We start from the raw sequence: 18,390 nt of genomic DNA on the forward strand, positions 1-18,390 counted from the left end.
TGGCTTCCAGTAATGACTCAGTGGGGGGGTGGGGGGAAGGGTCCCAGGTTTCCAATAATAATTCGGTGTGGGTTCTTGGGTTCCAGTAATAAAGTAGGGGTCCCCAGAAGTCTAAAGGTTTGAAACCACTTCTCTAGGGCATCATTTTACTAAAAAATAAAACTAAATACTTTCACTTCAAAACTTTATCCGGAATCCTGATATGACTGACATGTTCATTGTTATAGTCTATTCATTAAACAGTGAATAAGAGACTCCGAAGCAGTCTTTGATAACTAAGCAAATAGTAGTTTACATTGCAGGAATAAAAGACAATAATAATAAGAAAGGTGGAAATGTAATTTTTTTTTTAATAATCTTCTTAATTGAGTTACAGTGTTGAATATAGGATGTGAATGTAACTTTTAGGTGCATTACAAAAAAAAGACTGAACCAACATGAAAGTTAGATTACTTCTTTTTTTCCAACTAGCATTGACAAAGCATTTTGGTTGCCAGTGCAGACTTTTTGGCTTTGTGAATGCTTTTTGTCAATGAAATGCAGCCTTGGCAGAAATAAATGATCTATAGGCATATATGTGTCATGAAGCAGTAGCCACCCAACATCGCCACTCGTGCATCTATAGGTCATGACATGGCAGCCGATTTGTTTTAATTTACCAGTACAAGATGGTGGACATCCATCTTGGAGCAGTAAATTAAAAAAATATTAAAAGTTCTCCAAAACGCATAATTTTGGAAGAGAACACCCAGCAGCAAATTGAAGTGGCTGCACCCTCTCAAAACTAAAAACTGTCAAAACTTAGATGTGAGCAACAGTGGCCAAGTTGGGTGGGGCTGTAAAAGAGGCATAACTGAGTGGGATGCGGAAGAGCTTGGGGAACAACAGACTACCTGTAGGTAAGGGACAGCAACAGGAAGATTGCAATGTATGGTTTGAGGGGAGAAGCAGCACACAAAGGGGAGAAGAAAAACATGCACTCACATGGAGTGATCAGACAAAAAAGTCCCGAAATGGAAGTTGTGGAATGATACCAGCTATCCAATCAAAAGCATGGTTAAGTAACTCCAGTAGAGGAACAGACACAAGAAAAGGAAGGAAAGCCATTGAATAAGGAGCTTGCAAATTATTGACAAGCAGTGAGTTGACCCAAAGACCACTGTAAGAATCTGTATTGTCACAATAGATCTTTGGCAGCAGACACCTATGTTTGCAGTAATACCTAAAAAGGGACAAGTGTTATTAAATAGTCAAGTGCTCAGTAAGAATTAGGCCGCCCTAGGTACTGTGACAGTAAGAAAAACAAGGAGGACAAAGTGGGTTTTGGGGAGCTATAACCAGATGCTTGTTAGCCTCAAGCTCAGATGCATGAACCATTTGTTTTTAAATAAGAGTATGTTTACGTTGGGCATTATTCAGTTTGTTGCTGTATAAGCTCAGTCATTTGTCAGAAAGACTATCTTTGGAGAATTTTGACTTCCATCAAGGTTCTTAACTGCAAGGAGATATGGACAGTGTTCTTTGAACATTATGAAGAAGGGGAGCAACACCGGCATCCTTAAGGTGGCTGCATTCCTGCAATACCTTGTTTTGTGATGCAAGCCAAAAACCGTAAATAAACCGTGTTGCTGAGCTGTCTAGTCAGTCTTTACAACCTGATCCTTTACAAGAGTCTCCCTTTTCTTGTTTTGTCAACAACCTTCTTTAGATGAGGCTCGGTTCAGCAGATCCCTGAAAACACATTGACGGTTCACCATGGGACACCCTAGTTAGAGCTCCTTTAGAGATGTCATCTGTGGTCATTGGGTATCCTGATAACCTTCCATTGATCTCTAAAATCCTTGAGTCTGTGGTAGTTTGAACGAAGTGCAGACACCTCGTAGGAAACATTTCAGTACAATCCCCAGAAAAGTTTCCACCCCAGCATAGAAGAAATTTGGAAGAATTAAAAAATATATATATTCTGGCCACCCTTGTCTGTATTGGGTCCTATGCCCCCACTATATTTCCTCCCTTCCCTTGTGGGTACATGTATGTGTTGTTTCCCACATCATCATACTACTTGAAGTTCGTTGCCCTTGCAGTGTCAAAGGTGGCCACAAGGTATGGGTGGAAGTAGTCAAGTAAGGAATCCAGGCAGATACCATATATATCTAGTCTGCATTATAAGGAAGCAAAATGTCCTTGCTCTAGTCTTCTAGCTCGTTCCCTAGCTGTGAAGATTCAACAATCCATGATGGCTAAGAGCATGCAAACTTACTCATATCAATCACATATGACCTTTGTGGTGACATAATCGGATCCCAGCCATCTCAGGAGCAGGATATATATGTATGTATGGTAGTGGAATTTCTATACTGCAAACCTAAATAGCAGCCATGTGCTGAATAACGACCAGTTGCCAGAGGTATGATTCAAGATTGTTTAAGTTTGTAGACCGTGTACTTTACAGAGATGTGTCTCCAGCTTCTTTCTAGACTGAATGAGAGTTGAAGGAAGCATTTCTAATGTTGGCTGGGATGATGTTCCAGATTCTAGATGTATAGAATAAGAAAGCTTGCCTTCTGATCTTTTTCTTCTTGGCATTTCTTTGTCTTCAGTCTGGTGATTTCCTGGCTCTTGGTATGGTGCTGTCCACTTATGGTTAGTTTCTCAGCTGGAACTGTAGTAGTCTTTATGATCTAATTATCTCGAAGATGATGGTTGATGCAGAGCCAATCTAGTCCCAGTGTAGTCCTTTCAGGGTTAGAGGGATGTGATAGAACTTAAAGCCCTTGTGAAGATGGATTGTAAAAGTGGTGCTTGAGGGGCTGTTGGTAAGAGTGCTGCCTCTATTACGGTGGGTTAGGACCAGGGTTTGCACTGCTGTTCTGAAATTGACTCCTGGCAGGAATTGTTTTATGTTTTTCAGAAGGAGGAGATGGTACTGTGCTGTTCTGGTTTTCTTGGGGAAGGGTTCTTTGAACGAGAGAATAATGTTGAGGTTAAATTAGAGTGATCTCACATTAGTTTTCAGTTTGGTGATCAACTCCTATCTGGTTCATTACCTCCTGAATCTGTGGGTGTTTTCTGCTGCTGATGAAAAAGTAGAATTCGGTTTTTGTAGGTGTGAGCCTTAGGTAGGTGTACATTTGACCTGCATCAGATCAGTTGACAAGCGAGACAAAAATTGCAAAGTTAAAGTGACATACATTAAATTATACCATTATTCTGTGTTTCTGCTTGGAGTCCCAAAAACTTGAAAAGTGGGTGTTCCTGGTTGAGAAACTGATACAAAGAGCTTCTGCCGTAGCCACGATTCTCTGCTTATTAAAAGGATGCTCCTTGCAATGCACTCCTGACTAACATTTTTCTGCTTTGTTTTTTACGTGCGTATTATTCAAGTTAATGAACAGATGACATGACTGTTTACATTGAGAAGATGGACTTGACCTGATCTGTTGAAGTTTTAAAATTTTTAAGGTCCTTTTGTGTGTGTGTGAAGTCTGAAGGAAGTTATTGTAATGTGTGTCTCATGTCAAGTTAAGGTCGAACGTCATCAAGGCAGCCGGTTCCAATGCTGGCCTTTGTCAGATTGGCGTGTGCACGTGTTTCATGCATTTCGGCGCACAAGATGCAGGAGATGGCTGTGGTGCTCTTTTTTTTTGGTACACATTTGCCATGGGTCTTCGCTTTAAATCCTTGGTAATCCCGTGGCTATCGCAGCACAGCTCAGGCATGTCAAGTGCTGCCCTCCAGGGTATCAATGCTTTCCCGAGAGCCCTCCATTCAATTGAGTCGTGTTAAAAGTGTGTCATGGGGACTGAAGACAGTAAAGCATTTAATCTGCGCTGTTGTTCTTGGTCATGGCTGCAGAGCTCTGAACCGAGCCATCAGAGGGGTTCAAGAGCTGTCTGTTCTCTTAGCAAGATGTCCTGTATTTTAAGGGCCTTTACAAAGCCGAATGGTTTGTACAATGTGGGCTCTTGTGAATTATGCGCAGTGAAGGACAACTCTAAATGTGGGATGTTCATATTGAAATGGGCTTCTTTAAAGAGCCATACCGTAAGATCAGTTGAACCCGCCCTTACGCTGCCTCTGCTGACTCACTTTGAGTGTAAGAACCAATTTTAATCTAAAATGCCTAATGTAAGAGTGCAGCAGATGTAAATCACTGCTACCTCCGACGAGAAATCACAAAATTTCCAGAAAACTATTGTCTTACGTGTTATGGCTTGCCTTATTGTGAGGTTTAGGAAGATCTTTTGCAGGGTAAGCATCAGCATTTTGGGATCACCTGCCCCTGAGCCCTCTTCCTTCAAGGCTGCTTTCAGCATGCTCCACTTGAGCGCTCCTGATGCCTCACCCCTGCTGAGGACATGACCTTGAGCACTGCTGTACTAGGACGTTTTCCGTTATGAAAAATATAATGTGGTTGCTTATGTGAAAAATACATGTGGGATCTCTACTGTGAAAACAAACCTCTCAATGTGCAGTGTTTGGCACATTGTTTTGCATTTGTTGGAAAACGCGCTTTAAGGAGCTTAATGCAAGTCACTTTCAAAAACTGAATATTGCTCAGAATGTGTGGTAAAATGCAAAGAGTTAACCTTGTAAGTGATGAACTTCAGATATTTACTAAACAGTCAAAAAATGCCTCCGTTGCCACAAATGTTTTTTTTTTTAATGGAAAAATAGTTGAGAACCTAGAGGTAAGAAAACTATAATTCCAGTCATTTAATTAGCAGTTGTAGGTCTGCACCGAAACCTGCTCTTCAGACTGTGTGATTGCTGTGGCTGCAAATATTGAGGCTGCAACTCAGCTGTAATACCTTAGTACAGTAGAGTACTGATGTAATGTTCTCATTACAGATGAGAGCCTTGAGTAGATTGTAATACCATGCCCTGATTTGCAAATGTGGACACTCTCTCTCTTTTTTTTTTTTTTTTTTTTTTTTTAATGATCTGGCTTGAACCAGACAATTATGAGAGACCCACCACGAGAGGGGATTTTGACCACATATTGGGATTCAGTAGTACATGTTTTGATTGGACAGAAGATGTGTGCTTCCACAAAATAGTGCTTGCCTTACAAACAGCTGTGATAATTTTGTGTATTAATCCAACTGCCTCACCTCAACTTTCAGGTGCACACACACACATGAAAGTCCCTTAAATAACTAGATAATTTGTTTTTGTTTTTTCTGGCAGTAGCACAGATGGAAGGAGGGCAGTCGTTATCCTTCATGGGTGTTTAGGTCTGGCTTGACAGTACACTATCACCTGACCTTTTAACTTACACCAATTGTATTCTACAGTTCTTTGTTTTCCTTCAAATACATATCATTCCCCTGCTAATTTCTTGTAATGCTTTACATTACTACAACATTCCTTTAAAGCCAGACCTATTGGCATTGGCACTGCTCGTTTAGCTATGTAATTCGCTAATGGGGACCACTTTTATTTTGTAGTCCCAGTCCAACCCTGTGTTAGACCCAATATTGCGCTGCTACTTTGCATACTCTGTAATTCGCTACGTTTCCATCCTGCTATTCTGCTTTGCGCCCTGATGTGCCCTCGTACCTGCCTCTTGGGCTTCCTGCTTACCCCTGCTTCCGCCACACTCTTCTTCCTATATTACCACGCTGTTGGGCATCCATAAAGCGCATTTTGCCCCACACCGTGGCATCCCGCCATTCTGTTGCATGTTGGAGTATGATGGACACCTAATCATTATCCTTCCTCTTGTGTTTTTCAGGACAACGAAGGCCAGACAGCGTTGCATTATGGTAAGAGATCGGAGTGGGAGTGGGAGATGGGGTGTGCTACACGATCTGTGGGATACCAGTAGACAACAGTGACCGCTTAGATGTCAGTGTGGGAAACAGCAGCCCGGTTTTAATCAGCAGGGCACACTGCAGGGAATAGCCCCGTCAGTGCTGGGGTTCGGAAACGGGTTCTTGCAGTGTATGCCTGCGCTGTAGATTGCTCTGGCAGTGCGAGCGCGCAGTGGAGATGGGGCGCTGATTATCTTGGCTTAGTTATGACTGCACTTGGTGGAGGGTAGGGATGACAATTGCAGGTCTGGGTTTGTGAAAGTTTGGCGAGTGGATGGTGTTTTCAGTCCTGGTATGACTGTGCCCATAAAGGGAGGTGAATTCTAGGATGGCAGCGATCATACCTGCTGAACCAGTTATAGTGTGTCTAGGCAGTACACCTATTGTGTTTTGCTGCTGCCATGACAGACTATCGCTGAAGAAGAGAAGGGGATTGTAAAGTTATATTCCACCTCGAGGAGCAAAGGAGGGCTGACAAGCAAAACTGTTCCATCCCTTCCCTATTGTCCAACAGATTAAACTGTGCAAAGCACAACCAAATCCACGGGGGATTTCCAGCATATGTTCAGGGGGGCAAAATACATGCTAGGTTTTTAGGATAACCACTTATTGTAAATATTAATCCAGATTACCTTTGTTGTTTGTAAATTCATCATTCAATAGATAATCTTAAATTTGAACATGAATCTTGCACTTCGGGGCATGTGTTGGACACTCTTGCTTTCCGCCATTAATTGGTGATTCTGAGTTAATGGGAGGACCCTTCACTGCTGCATTTAGGTATTAGAAAGTCCAGTAGGAGTTTGGAGCACTGATGTTAAAATTGGCCAGATCGTTTGGAGCCAAGCCTGGTTTTGGAGAAAATCTAGTGGGTAGAACCCTACAAAAAATCTGATTGTCCACCTAATGGTCTTTGGGGCAGTGGTAGTAAAAGATGAAGTTTCTCCTGGGTTCCAGCCTATTAGAGTCTCTTTTCTTTTGAAGGGTGAGATGGAGCAAAGAAGGTTGGGAGAGTAATGGATTGCCCAACGTGAAAAGAAGCCAAGACCTTTGGTAAAAAGGCCTCATTGGTCCTGAACTCCACTTTATCTACGAGAAAGTGGTGTAAGCTGACTGCACATAGAGAGCTTGGAGTTCACTTATGCGGCAGGCTAAAGTTATTATGACCAATAACTCAAGTCTTCACCATGTCTCTTGAGTCTAAACAGCTGTACATCGGATCAGAGGGACTGCACAAGAAAAGTGAGGACCAAATTAAGATCCCACGCTTGTAGCACACGTGGTTTGGGGGAAACATATGTTTCAAACCTTTCATAAACCTCATCACAGCAGGTGATTTGAACAACACTGGTGGTCTGGCAAACACAATAAGGCTAAAAGAGCCAACATATAGCCTTTAATGGTGCCCATTGTACACCCTCCTTTGCCAGAGATAAACAACAAGACATCCAACAGTTTGACCTGTAATGGGTCCAGAGTCCTCTTATCTCCACCTCTGCCAGATGATCTCCACTTCCGAGCAGTAATGCATACGTCACCTCTGAGGGGGGCAGAGAGAGGAGTCGGCTGCTGGTCCTGTTAAAGTCAAGCAGCCACTACTGCAAGTCTTTTGCATCTCCCCCATAACTTGTTGACCTCATTCAGACTTCAAGATCCACTACAAAGCCCATGTATGCCACCTTGCATAATTGACAAGCAGGGTGTAGGGGACCAAGAAGCCTCAGAGCCACTGTCGCTGAGACCCAGGACCAATGCTGAAACATTGGGATCATAGCTTGGATGTTATGGACTTGCGATGAATGGAAGGCCCGAAATAGTACTGTACCAAGAATAACCCTGATGAAAGGGAGCCTTTGTGAAAGAGCCGGCACATTGATAGTGAACACCGATGAAGTCAGGAGGCTCGTCATCATCTGGAAGTGGTCTATGACTGACTGCGCCAAGTTTGCCTTTAACAGGTAGTGTTGAGGTCGGAGATAATTGGAAACCCCAACTTCCAAGATGTGCTGCATATACCACCATCACTTTCGTGAACACTTGAGGGGCCTTAGTGAGGTCATAGGGGAGTAGAGCAAATTGAAAATGCTTCTGGCTTACCTTTAACTGCACGTAGTATCTGTGGGACTGCAGGACAGGTACATGAAAGTAGGCATCCTGCAGGTCTAAAGCCACCATCTAGTTTCTTGGATCCAAGGCAGGCAGATCCTGGGACAACAACAGCGATCATAAATTTGTCATTCCTCAGTAAGGCATTCAGAGGGCGGATAAAATACTCAAGTAATAGCCCATATTTCTGGGCCTGAAAGCCTCTCAGTGGCTCCTTTAACCAGAAGAGTCTACACATTTCGAAGTAAGATGGACAGGTGATCCTCTGAAAGACGTTCTGATGTGCTCTGAAAATGCTATGTTATAAGGAACAGAGATCCCTAACTAAGCAATAGAGTGAACAGTCTCTACTAGGAACAAAAAATAATGCCCAGATAATGTAAGATCAATCGTTAAAATCTTAACGATTGCTCAAACATTTTATCTGTGTTACCCTTGGTCTCTAGTTATCCTTGGGTTTTCCCTTGTGCTATATAACCAGCGTGCTTTGAAGATACAGTAGTAGAATAGGAATGGCAGGACATATCCTTATTGAACTATCTGCAGGGCCCACGGTTTTGCCACCCTTCAAGAAAATGTCTGGTCCTGCCCGCCCACAAGGTGGTCGTGTGACATTAAGGGCACATTACAGTGGCTGGAAGTCTGATGCTGCACTGTCATGGGACTGGTAAGTTTGCTGTCCATGGTGGCCTGCGTGTTGTCTTCTTGATCCCTGCCCCACAAACCATACCCTAAAAGGGCTTGGGAGCTTCTTGCAGAGGCAGTTTGATTTGGCGTTGCAGTATGTTAAATCTCTGGCGTAGCCTTGAGACAGATGATACTTGTGAGAGGAGGCCTCTTTTTGCATGGTTAGCCCCCACTTTTTGCCAGATGTTAATGTGTCCTAGAAGTTGTAGTGCCCCTGCTAACCAGGTTCCCTCGGCCAGAGCTCTTTCCCTAAATCTGTTCTGATGCTTGGCACAATTGGATACACTCTTACATATCACTGTAAGACCCTAGTAAATGGGTACCTCAGTACCCAGGGCATTGGATAGTATGAGTAGGCCCCTGAGGGCAGCAGCACAGATTGTGCCACCCTCTAGGGCCCTGCACCCAGCACTGCCAGTGCAGGCTGAGTGTACTGGGGTAAACCTAAAAAGGCAAACTCGACATGGCACACTCCCTGTGTACCCTGTCTACCCTACACTGCATATGATATGGGTAAGTCACCCCTCTGGTAGGCCTACAGCCCTAAGGCAGGGTGCACCATACTATATCTGAGGGCATAATTGCATGAGCAATATGCCCCCACTGTGTCCTTCCCAAACCTGAGACATAGTGAGTGAACAGAGCAGCCATTTTAAGTGAATGTACTGGACACTGGTCAAACATGAGTTCCCCAGTTACATGATGGCCACTCTGCACCCATGGTATCAAACAGCTCAGGATGATAAATCCAAACTGGTACCAGTATTAGATTTAACCCCAAAAGTACCAGGGGGTCACCTTTGAGGTGCCTCATGCAAAAGCTAACCTAACTGGTATAGTTGCTGTCTGGTTCCATCCAGCCTACCACTTCCAGACAGCGAATATACAAACCTGGGGAGAGCCATGGCTCTCTGGTTTGTAAAAGAATGACATTCCTGGGTGGAGGAGCTAACATCCCCTCCCTCAGGAATGTGCATTCTCCTGGCGGTAAGCTTCAAAGGGCTACCACCCTTGAAACTCAAGCCCCTAGGCCTGCTGCTAGCAGCAGATGGCTTCCTCCTTTGTCAACCCCGATTGTTTTCTGGAGCAAAGGTGGGAAACCACACAAGGAGTAGGAGGAGGGGTCTCACTGAGCATGCACCACCCATAGGGGCTTGCAGGCGAAGGTTACCCACCCACCCCCCATTTCATTTTCCTCCATGTTTGATGGCAGGAAAATATCCAGTGAGGTTTAGGGAAGTGACCCTTCCCACGGGAAGTGGTCACTGTAGTGGGTGTAGCCACCCAAGGGTAGGTGTCCCATTGGACACTAACCGGTTCCCCATAAAACGCCCACTAAATTCAGTATTTAGTGGGCTCCCCTAGACCAAGAAATTTGATTCATCTGGAAGAAAAAACAACACAGCACCAAAGAACCTGACAGGACGAGAACAGAGGACCTTTTGCACCAGAAGAGGCTCCAAGACCCCTGCTTGCTGCACCAGAGTCCCGACAATCGCCACTGCGGAGGAGATGACCACTAGACCGACCTCAAAAGACCTGGAGGACCTCCCGGTTTCGCAAATAGCCCAAGATCTCCCTCCTAAGTGGAGGTACCACTCAAGAAACCAAAGGAAACTGAAAGGAACCTGCAAACCGGTGAGGGACACTTCACCGTCAGGACAGTATCTCTGCAACCGGAAGTCGCAGCCAGACCCGATGACAGCCTGACGAGACCTGCAAGTGTGCCAACTTCGGTGGTACAGCGCCCTCCCATGGCTGAGTTGTGCCAGTACCTCAGGTACTGGTCAGTGCACGTCGGACAACCCCAAAAACAGATTATCCAGAGCTGCAACTAGACCAGGAGAAACCCCAGTTGAGGGACTTCAGTGACACCCCGGACCTCCCACCAGAGCACCCACGACGTCCTGCAAGGCCCACGGAAGAAGACTCTCCTCCAGTTCCAAAGAGTCCCTTTGCGCACAGCATCTAAGACCTTCAACTCGCCCTGCAATCTGTTGTGTGCCCCAGGTCTCCAACCCCTTGCGACCTCAACAGTCCAAGGGGACCCAAAGGCACCATCTTCAAATCTGCAAATCAGCTCCTTTTCCAGGTGGCCCTGTGCCAAGAGACTTTCCAACGCTGCTCCCGCCGGTACCGGGAGCCACCCGAGGCTCTACAGCTGGCACAGTGTTCCCACCAACTACTTCGACCATCTTGCAAAAGAAGAGACGGGTAACTCAACTGTACGATTTTTTACGCATTTTTAAAAGTGACTGACTATTGATTACTATAGTGCATAATAAGACTAACTTTATTAAAAGTCTGAAAAGTCATATCTCACAAAGTACTTAACGTATCTTAAATATCTTGGTCTTAAAATTTATATAAAAATCTGAAGTTTTTTTTTTTTATAAATTCTGGTCTTGAGTTATTAATTGAGTGTGTGTGGTGCATGATTGGATTTGTGAGTACAGGAAATACTTAGTACATCTCCTGTATTAGCCCAACTGCTCGACCAGCATTAGGAGCATCTTGGAGCATTAGGTGGTCTATTTTTTACCTCTGGAAACCAACGTGTGGTTGCCTGGATCCCCTGCAGTGTGCCTAGTTTTGCTCACTACATAGAGGGCCAGCCTCCTACAATGCTGTTGAGGGTACTTTCTTGCACTGGTAGAAATACAAAGGAACTCGCCATGGCCCTGCTTTTGATGAAGTAGAGCAGAATCTGCATTCTCCCCAAGCCCGCTAGATCCGTCAAATAGCATTTTCATCAGTTAGGTTTGCATGTCCTCAGAGACTCCCATCAATCTCACTCATGCGCGACACTGAAGCACCATGCTAGTGCCGACTGCTCTGCCCAAGCAGTCACTACTGTCTAGTCCAGAACAGATCATTTATTTCCTCACATACTGATTTCTTTTGAGCCAAGTTGTCCCGAAATTCCTCAGGGACTGCCAGCAAGATCTCACTCACCGTGTCCCGTAAGGCATGGGAATATCTCCCCTGCAAACAGATAAGATTGACTGTCCAGATGGCTAGGCTGGCCAATTAAAATGTCAGTTTCCTAATAGCTTCCATTCTTTTCGACTCTGTTGGGAGATGTCTTAGAGAATGAATTGGAGTTCACCTTGCTGGTGGAAACCTGAACCACCAGACTTTCTGGCGTAAAGTACTGCATCAAAAAGTCCGGGTCCCATGCTGCCAGCCAGTGGCGCCTGGCTATCTGCCTGTTCACTGGTGGATAGGAACAGTGCTTAGACCAGGTTACCTGTAAAGGTTTCAGAATGGCAGTAAAGGCTCAGAGGAAGCCTGCCCAGTTTGCAGTATTCAGGTAACACATTGGTCTTAACTCCCGTGGATGGCAGCTGTATGTCTAATACCTCCACTGCATGTCTTATCAATACAACAAAGGAAGCAATTTCTTCTGGTGATTGCCCGTTTTGGAAAACACCACACAAGTGTCCAGGGAAATGTCTAACCCACAGGCCTGCTGCAGATCCATGTAAGGAATGTCATCATCCTAGTGTAGAGAGAAATAATCTCCCTCATCTCCAAGACCTGGTTTACTCCGATCAGAGTGAGAACCGAAAAGATGCCGAAGCGCTAGATTGTGGCTCAGATGTAAAGGCAAGTTCTGTCTGATTGAACTGGGGCAGGGTGTGTTGGTACAGATTCGAAACACTACCTTAGTTGGGACAAAGTCTTCCTCTTTCAGCGTTGTGGCCGGCGCAGACGTCAAAGGGACTGGCATGGATTTTGATGCCGGATTGGAAGTCATCCCAATGTCAGAGCAAGACTCAAGATGAGTTCAGGAGGCATAGATGGCGCAGAGGGCGGACCCACCAGTGGTACCTGAACAGAGGCCTCCATGTATCTTTCAGGCAGAGATACGGTCTTAATCTGTTGCAGTGTTACCAATGGCCCTGGAGCAGAATTGGCTCCTCAGAAGGGGACTGCGAGAGAGACCCAGAGGTAACCTGACGTCCTTGTGACTTCTGTGGGCTAAGATTGGCTGTACTTGGACGAATCCTGCTTAGCCTTCTTGAACTTCTGCCTTTAACTTAGACTTAACAGAAGACTTGGACCGTAGCAAGGACCATTACAGGAACAGGTCTGCATCCTCGACTTCAAGTGGGAGTGGTAATTTTTTACTATTTTTTGGTGTTCTGTGGCATACAGATGTGCTTCGCTTTCCATATCATCTTTGGATTCATAAGGATACACAACTTGCAGGACTCGGAGTCGTACCTGGAACCCAAACATCAGAGGCATACATCCAGGCAGTCTGTCATAGACACTTGTTTGCACCATTACATTTTACTTTTAGGAGGTGGCATAGTCTCCCTGCACATCGGAAATAGTATATTTCAGAATGCATTTTTCAACTGACGTGCGAGCGAGCTCCAGATTTGTGTGTAACACCCTTCATCACTTCTTCTGGGGCATAACCAAGTCCAAGTGGACTTGCGCAACGCCACTTGGAGCCAAACGGGAGCCGTGCTGTTTAAAATATCTGGATCCAGTCTGGGACCTGGGGATATTCTAAAGGCGAGGGATCTGCAGTTAGAATATCCATCAGAAACAGTTAATGGGCTATGTCTGGTTGCTTTAGCCAGATTGGTCTGAGCAGGTAGGATGGTGCATTAGTGAAACGGGCTGTGATAGGCTGGCTATGTGCCCCTGGCCATTTAACAAAGCGCAAACTTAACTATAAAGCAGTGGAACTCTGTGGAGCAGAGCTGCAGAGTGCTGGTTGAAAGAGACACGTTTGTGCTCACGTGTCAGAGGGGACTGTCGTAATCGATGGATTTGTAGCTCTGACTTCGCCATGCTACGGCCCGGAAATAATTGAGGTGTGCTGCTCTTTATGCCTTCGGTTCCGGTCGAAGCTCTTTAGATTGGAGGGGACCCATGTATGCTCTGGTGTAAGAGTGGTTAGTGTGGTAAGCGATGGCTTTTAGTGCAAGTTCAGACTGGGCTGTGGATCTGGGTGCGGAGGTTTGCGCTGCGGTTCTGCCGCGGCACTTCACGAGTAGCTTGTGGCACAGTGATGTTTGGAGGAGCCCGTTTGTAATTGTAAATGTATTTATATCGCGCCTAAGATCCCTGACGAGGCATTGAAGCGTGTTTTGCTCTAATGTTAGGGTGGTTCGTGGGGAGTAGAAGATTAGTGGTGTTTCTGGGTTAACTGGCCGCGGGCCCCACCGTGCTGGTTCGCAGCTCTGTTCGTCTGCGGCTCCGGCACTTGTTGAGGGGCCGGGGTGAATGCTGCCACCCGTTATAAATGACCTGTTAGCATTGGCTTTCGCGCGCCTTGGGACCACTTGCTTCCTTCGCTTTATGTGTCCCCGAGGAAATCAAGCGACTCCTTGCACACACACTGGCACACGCCTTCTGCAGCCCCGGGTCCTCGGAGCTCGCCGCTCCCCTCCCCCGCGCCATCTGTCGTGCGCTTCGGAGGCGGGCGGGACGAGGCACAGAATGGAAGGGAGGCCCGGACCCCGGAGGATTGATGATGGCGGGAGGCGCGCAGCGCTGAATGGAGATTCACCCTCACCTGTGGCTCTGTCAGGGCAGCCACTGGCACTTGAGAAATGGAGGTTCCCGGGGCCATAAATCCCGATCTTGTTATCATTCCAGGCGGAGGATGGGCTGCTGTCGGAGAAAAGCTGGCGACACTGCTGCCTTGACAGAGCAATGACATGCGTCCCTGTCCCTCCTGCTTCTGTGGCCTCCCATGCCCCATTCCTTCGACCATCCATTCCCACCCTCCCGATGCCCCGCTTTTCAGATAAGACATGAGTACATGGGGTGTATTTGGCCTGGGCCTCGAGTGGAGACTGCAGGGGGCTCAGATTTAGGCACGTAATATTTTTTGGCATTTGAAAAAGAACCTAGAATTTTGTTATAACTAGATACCGCACAAGCTGGAAGTGACTAAGGTCTCTTCTGCATCATTTTTGATCGCTTTACTCTACCCAGTCTCCAGAATATATTCCTGCTTCTGGGCTTCCTGCCATAGTTTGTTCTTCTGTGTCACTCATCCCATAATAACGGTATGTTATTTTCCTATTACGAAAGCCTTTGTCTTTTTCAGGCGCTGTGAGTAAGATAATATGGAACTTAATGGATTGACTTCAGAAAGCTGAAAGGTTCAGTAGGCCTTGTGTGTATCTGACTGGCAAGGTCACAGTAGTAAGGCTAGAATGTATGGGGTACAAAACTGCACCATTGTGATTCTGTCCTTGTCAAAGCGCAGACAAGTTTGGTGGCCTTAAGGGTGGAACAGTGGGTAACTTGGACCCAGACCCTGCTGAAGACAAGGCTGTGGGTTTCTCTGGATAAAGAAGTGCGAGTGTCTGAAACACTAACGATCCTTCTTCAGAAAGGAACCAAAGCTGTTGGAACTGCTGGTCAAATCAGTAAAATGCGACTTTTGGGAGAGGACAAACTTCTCCCCCACCCCTTGGTTTGGAAAAGGTGGGCTTGCAAGCTGGGCGAGTCTCCTTCAAAAAGCCTCGCTCATGCTATCAAAACAGACAGACTCAGGTATTTTCTTAATAGATTTCACAAGATGGCTGACACCAGGAGCTAGACCGGTTTCTTCTCCATGTAGCGTAGGGAACATTAGTACCAAGGGTGAGCCTACTTGACGTCTAAAAGTAGTATAAGTATTTGTCAACCGGGTGGAGGCAAGGTTCCGCCCATTAATATTCATTTTAGAGGGAATTTACCTAGTCTTAAAGCTCCAGAGGTGGCAAATTCACTTAGGCTTGCTCATATAGTCTTCCTTTTCAGAGGGTCAACTCACATTTTGAGGTCTGACCTACCTGCCAACTCATGCTATAAGAGCAACAGGAAGCTAGTTAGAATGAACGTGGAGATGGGGCGGGGAAAGAGGTTTTGAAAGGCTGGTGTCCTTTTGTTAGGAATAACTTTGTGTGCTTACAAACAGCATCCCATTTGTTTTGTACACCTATTGTGAGTTTTTTGTTCACTGATGAACTAAATGGCCTTCTTTGAATTTATACTTTTCTCTGTTACACTTGACTAAGACTTAGAAATATAGTTGCTATTGTCTGCTGCCACTGTTAACTTACACAGAACTTTAATTCTGTGACGGAAGTAAGCTGTCCATTGCTTGTCAGTTGTATATAAAGCGTGTGCTTCCACTGACACAAGCATATGTAGGAGCTCTGATTCCCAATGTCATTTGAGTCTTGCAAAATAAATAGTTTACTTCTTGATTGCTTCTATGTTTTTTATTAGTGGTGGGTATAGTTGAATAACCAGGATTGCTTAGTAGTAGGGGCTTCTTTGGGTGGTTTCTAGAAGCTTCAGTGTAGGGTATAGACTAGTGACACTGTAGTACCCTATTGGTTTTAGGTGGCGATGATATTATGCTTCTTGTGGGGGGATAAGTGGTTGAATGCCCCTGAAATGTCTCTTATTGTTTATATAGCTACTGCGACCTAGTCAGCCTGTTGGTGTTGGTTGTAGTTTAGTGACTCTTGGATACTTGGCATTTAATGTGATCAGCTGACCCTGGCGTGCCTCAGATTATAGCCTGTAGTGCCTCTTGATGCTTGGTGACTATAGTGCATCTTAGTGTGGGGTGACTCTAGGGCCTCTTTGTGTTGGGTGTGGTGATGTGTCCCTAGAATGTGTCTTGATGTTGTTTTGGTGCTGTGATCCCGCAATGGTTCTAGCTTTTGTGCTGTGACCTTGCAGTACCTCTTGTTGCTGAGTGTAATTATGTAACCTTGAAGCTAATCTGATGTTGAACAAATTAAACCTCTTCGAATGTCCATGTTCTTTGATGTGGTTCAATAATCCTAGAATACCCCTTTGGTGTTGAGAGCCCCTGGTGTTTCTCTTAGTAATGGGTGTGGTTGAGCGAGCCTGATGTGACTCTTGGCATAGTGTGGTGTTGGGTGATCTTGTAGTGCCGGAAGTGTTTGGTAATCCCATACTGCTGTTTATTGTTGGGTTTAGTTTGCTAACCTTCTAGTGGCTCTTAATGTATACCCATATTGAGTTGCAGTCACCCTACAGTGCCTCTGGGTGTTGGAGGGCAGTGTTTGCTCTAGGAAGACCTGTTGAGTAGGGTGTGGTTTGATTACCTTTATTTTGTGTACATCCAGTGATGGTGCAGTGCCTCTCATGTAGGTTGTGTTTTTGTGACACTGGAATGTCTCGATGTAGATGTTGGCGCACCTGGGAACCCTTTTGATGTAAATTGTGGTTTGATGAACGCGCTGTGCCTTTTAGTGTTCAATGACTTGCTGTAGGATGGGCCTTGGTGACCTAAGGTGCCTCTTTGTGTAGATTGTGGTTGGATGATCCTGTCGAGATTCTTGATGCAATGTGTGGTTGAGAGAACCTGGAGTTCCTTTAAGATTTGACAGGCTTGAATACGTCTTGGTAAAGAAAATTGTTTGGTGAGCTTGTAAAGTTCAGTTACTAGGTAAGTGTCTTTTGATGTTTATTTTGAGGCGGTGATCCTTAAATGTCTTTTGGTTTACATTGTGGATGGCCTTGGAGGGGCCTTGGTGTAGATTGTGGGTGGGTGCCCCCTTAATGCCATTGCTATAGAATGTAGTTGGTGACCTTGGAATGCCTCTAAATCTTTTAGTTTTGTTGTGTTGAAGCTCCGTTGCCTCGATGTGCAGTTCGTTGCCTTCATAGAAAATTATTTTTTATTGAATTATACATTTTTCTTTTCTTTTCTCTCTAGCTTCCTCCTGTGAGTTTTTGGACATCGTGGACATCTTGCTGAAGTGTGGTGCGGACCCAGGCCTTCGTGATCAAGATGGAGCTCTCCCTGAAGAAGTGACAGACTGCAGGGAAATCTGTTCCAAACTTCAGCAGTGTAAACTTGTGGAAACAACGTAGTAGAAGAAGCAACTTGTCTTAGCCCCAACTTTAGAACCAACTGAGTGAATAAAGCCTTCCCTAATGCTCTGTCTGTATTCCTTTTTATCAAGGGGGCGGGGAGGGTGGCATGTTTATTCCAGTACACCAAGCTGGTGGCAGTAACCTGTTCTAGTTCACTTTGTGGTGGCACAGGTTTGCTAGTCGGGTCAGACTAATTACGCTGGTACTCTGACATTTGCTTCATGTGTGGTAGGCTGATGGGCTCATTTAATGATTGGATGAATTGCCATGATTCTGCTCTGAAAGTTCACCTAAACATTATGGAATATATGAGTGCTATTAAACGTCTGTAGTGCAATCTCCAGGTAGAAAGTCTTTCAACCATTATTACATTGTCTTCTCCGTTAAATGGTCCAACAAAAATGAATTATTTAGTTGTGTATCTAGATGTGATATGTACAGCATTTATGATTCAAAATGCTTAGCATCACTCAATAAGTACAAATGTATTTTAGCTGCATCCTTTCCAGTGCCTGTCCCCTGACAGAGTGATCTACTTGCTGCCTTGCTCAAAAGAAGCTCTGTTTTACTAGTAGCTGGTTCAGCTGGCCATGAAACCCTGTAAAACAATGTGTATGGCATTTGCATGTGCATAACACAAGGTTTTATCTACAGGTTACCAGATTATAAGCGGAATGCTCTATATCACAAGGAACTGAGACAGAGGTACTGCAGTGAGCAAGACATTGGGGGGTGGGAGGACAGGTTCCACCCACCTACTCAGTGGTGTATAATGCAATGCAGATGAAACCTGCTGCACCCCAGGCTCTGGTGAAGAGGAGAGATATGACTTCGATCGGTAAACAGGTTAGCAGTGGTGCTTGTCCTGAAATGAGGCTTTACATGCAAGGACAATTCAGGT

The 18,390-nt window shown here is 45.3% G+C and overlaps 1 protein-coding gene across 1 annotated transcript in view; it reads left to right on the plus strand.

Moving 5' to 3' along the window:
• ACBD6 (acyl-CoA binding domain containing 6) overlaps positions 1 to 17,555 on the plus strand; it is a 367,559-nt gene extending 350,004 nt beyond the window's left edge. Inside the window, exons 7-8 of the mRNA XM_069232078.1 lie at positions 5,738 to 5,768; positions 17,329 to 17,555. Coding sequence (XP_069088179.1) covers positions 5,738 to 5,768; positions 17,329 to 17,486 — 189 coding nt within the window. The 3' untranslated portion in view covers positions 17,487 to 17,555. The remainder of the gene's footprint in view (positions 1 to 5,737; positions 5,769 to 17,328) is intronic.
• Positions 17,556 to 18,390: the final 835 nt, after the last annotated feature.

This window comes from Pleurodeles waltl, chromosome 4_2 (assembly GCF_031143425.1).
Source record: "Pleurodeles waltl isolate 20211129_DDA chromosome 4_2, aPleWal1.hap1.20221129, whole genome shotgun sequence".
NCBI lineage: Eukaryota > Metazoa > Chordata > Amphibia > Caudata > Salamandridae > Pleurodeles > Pleurodeles waltl.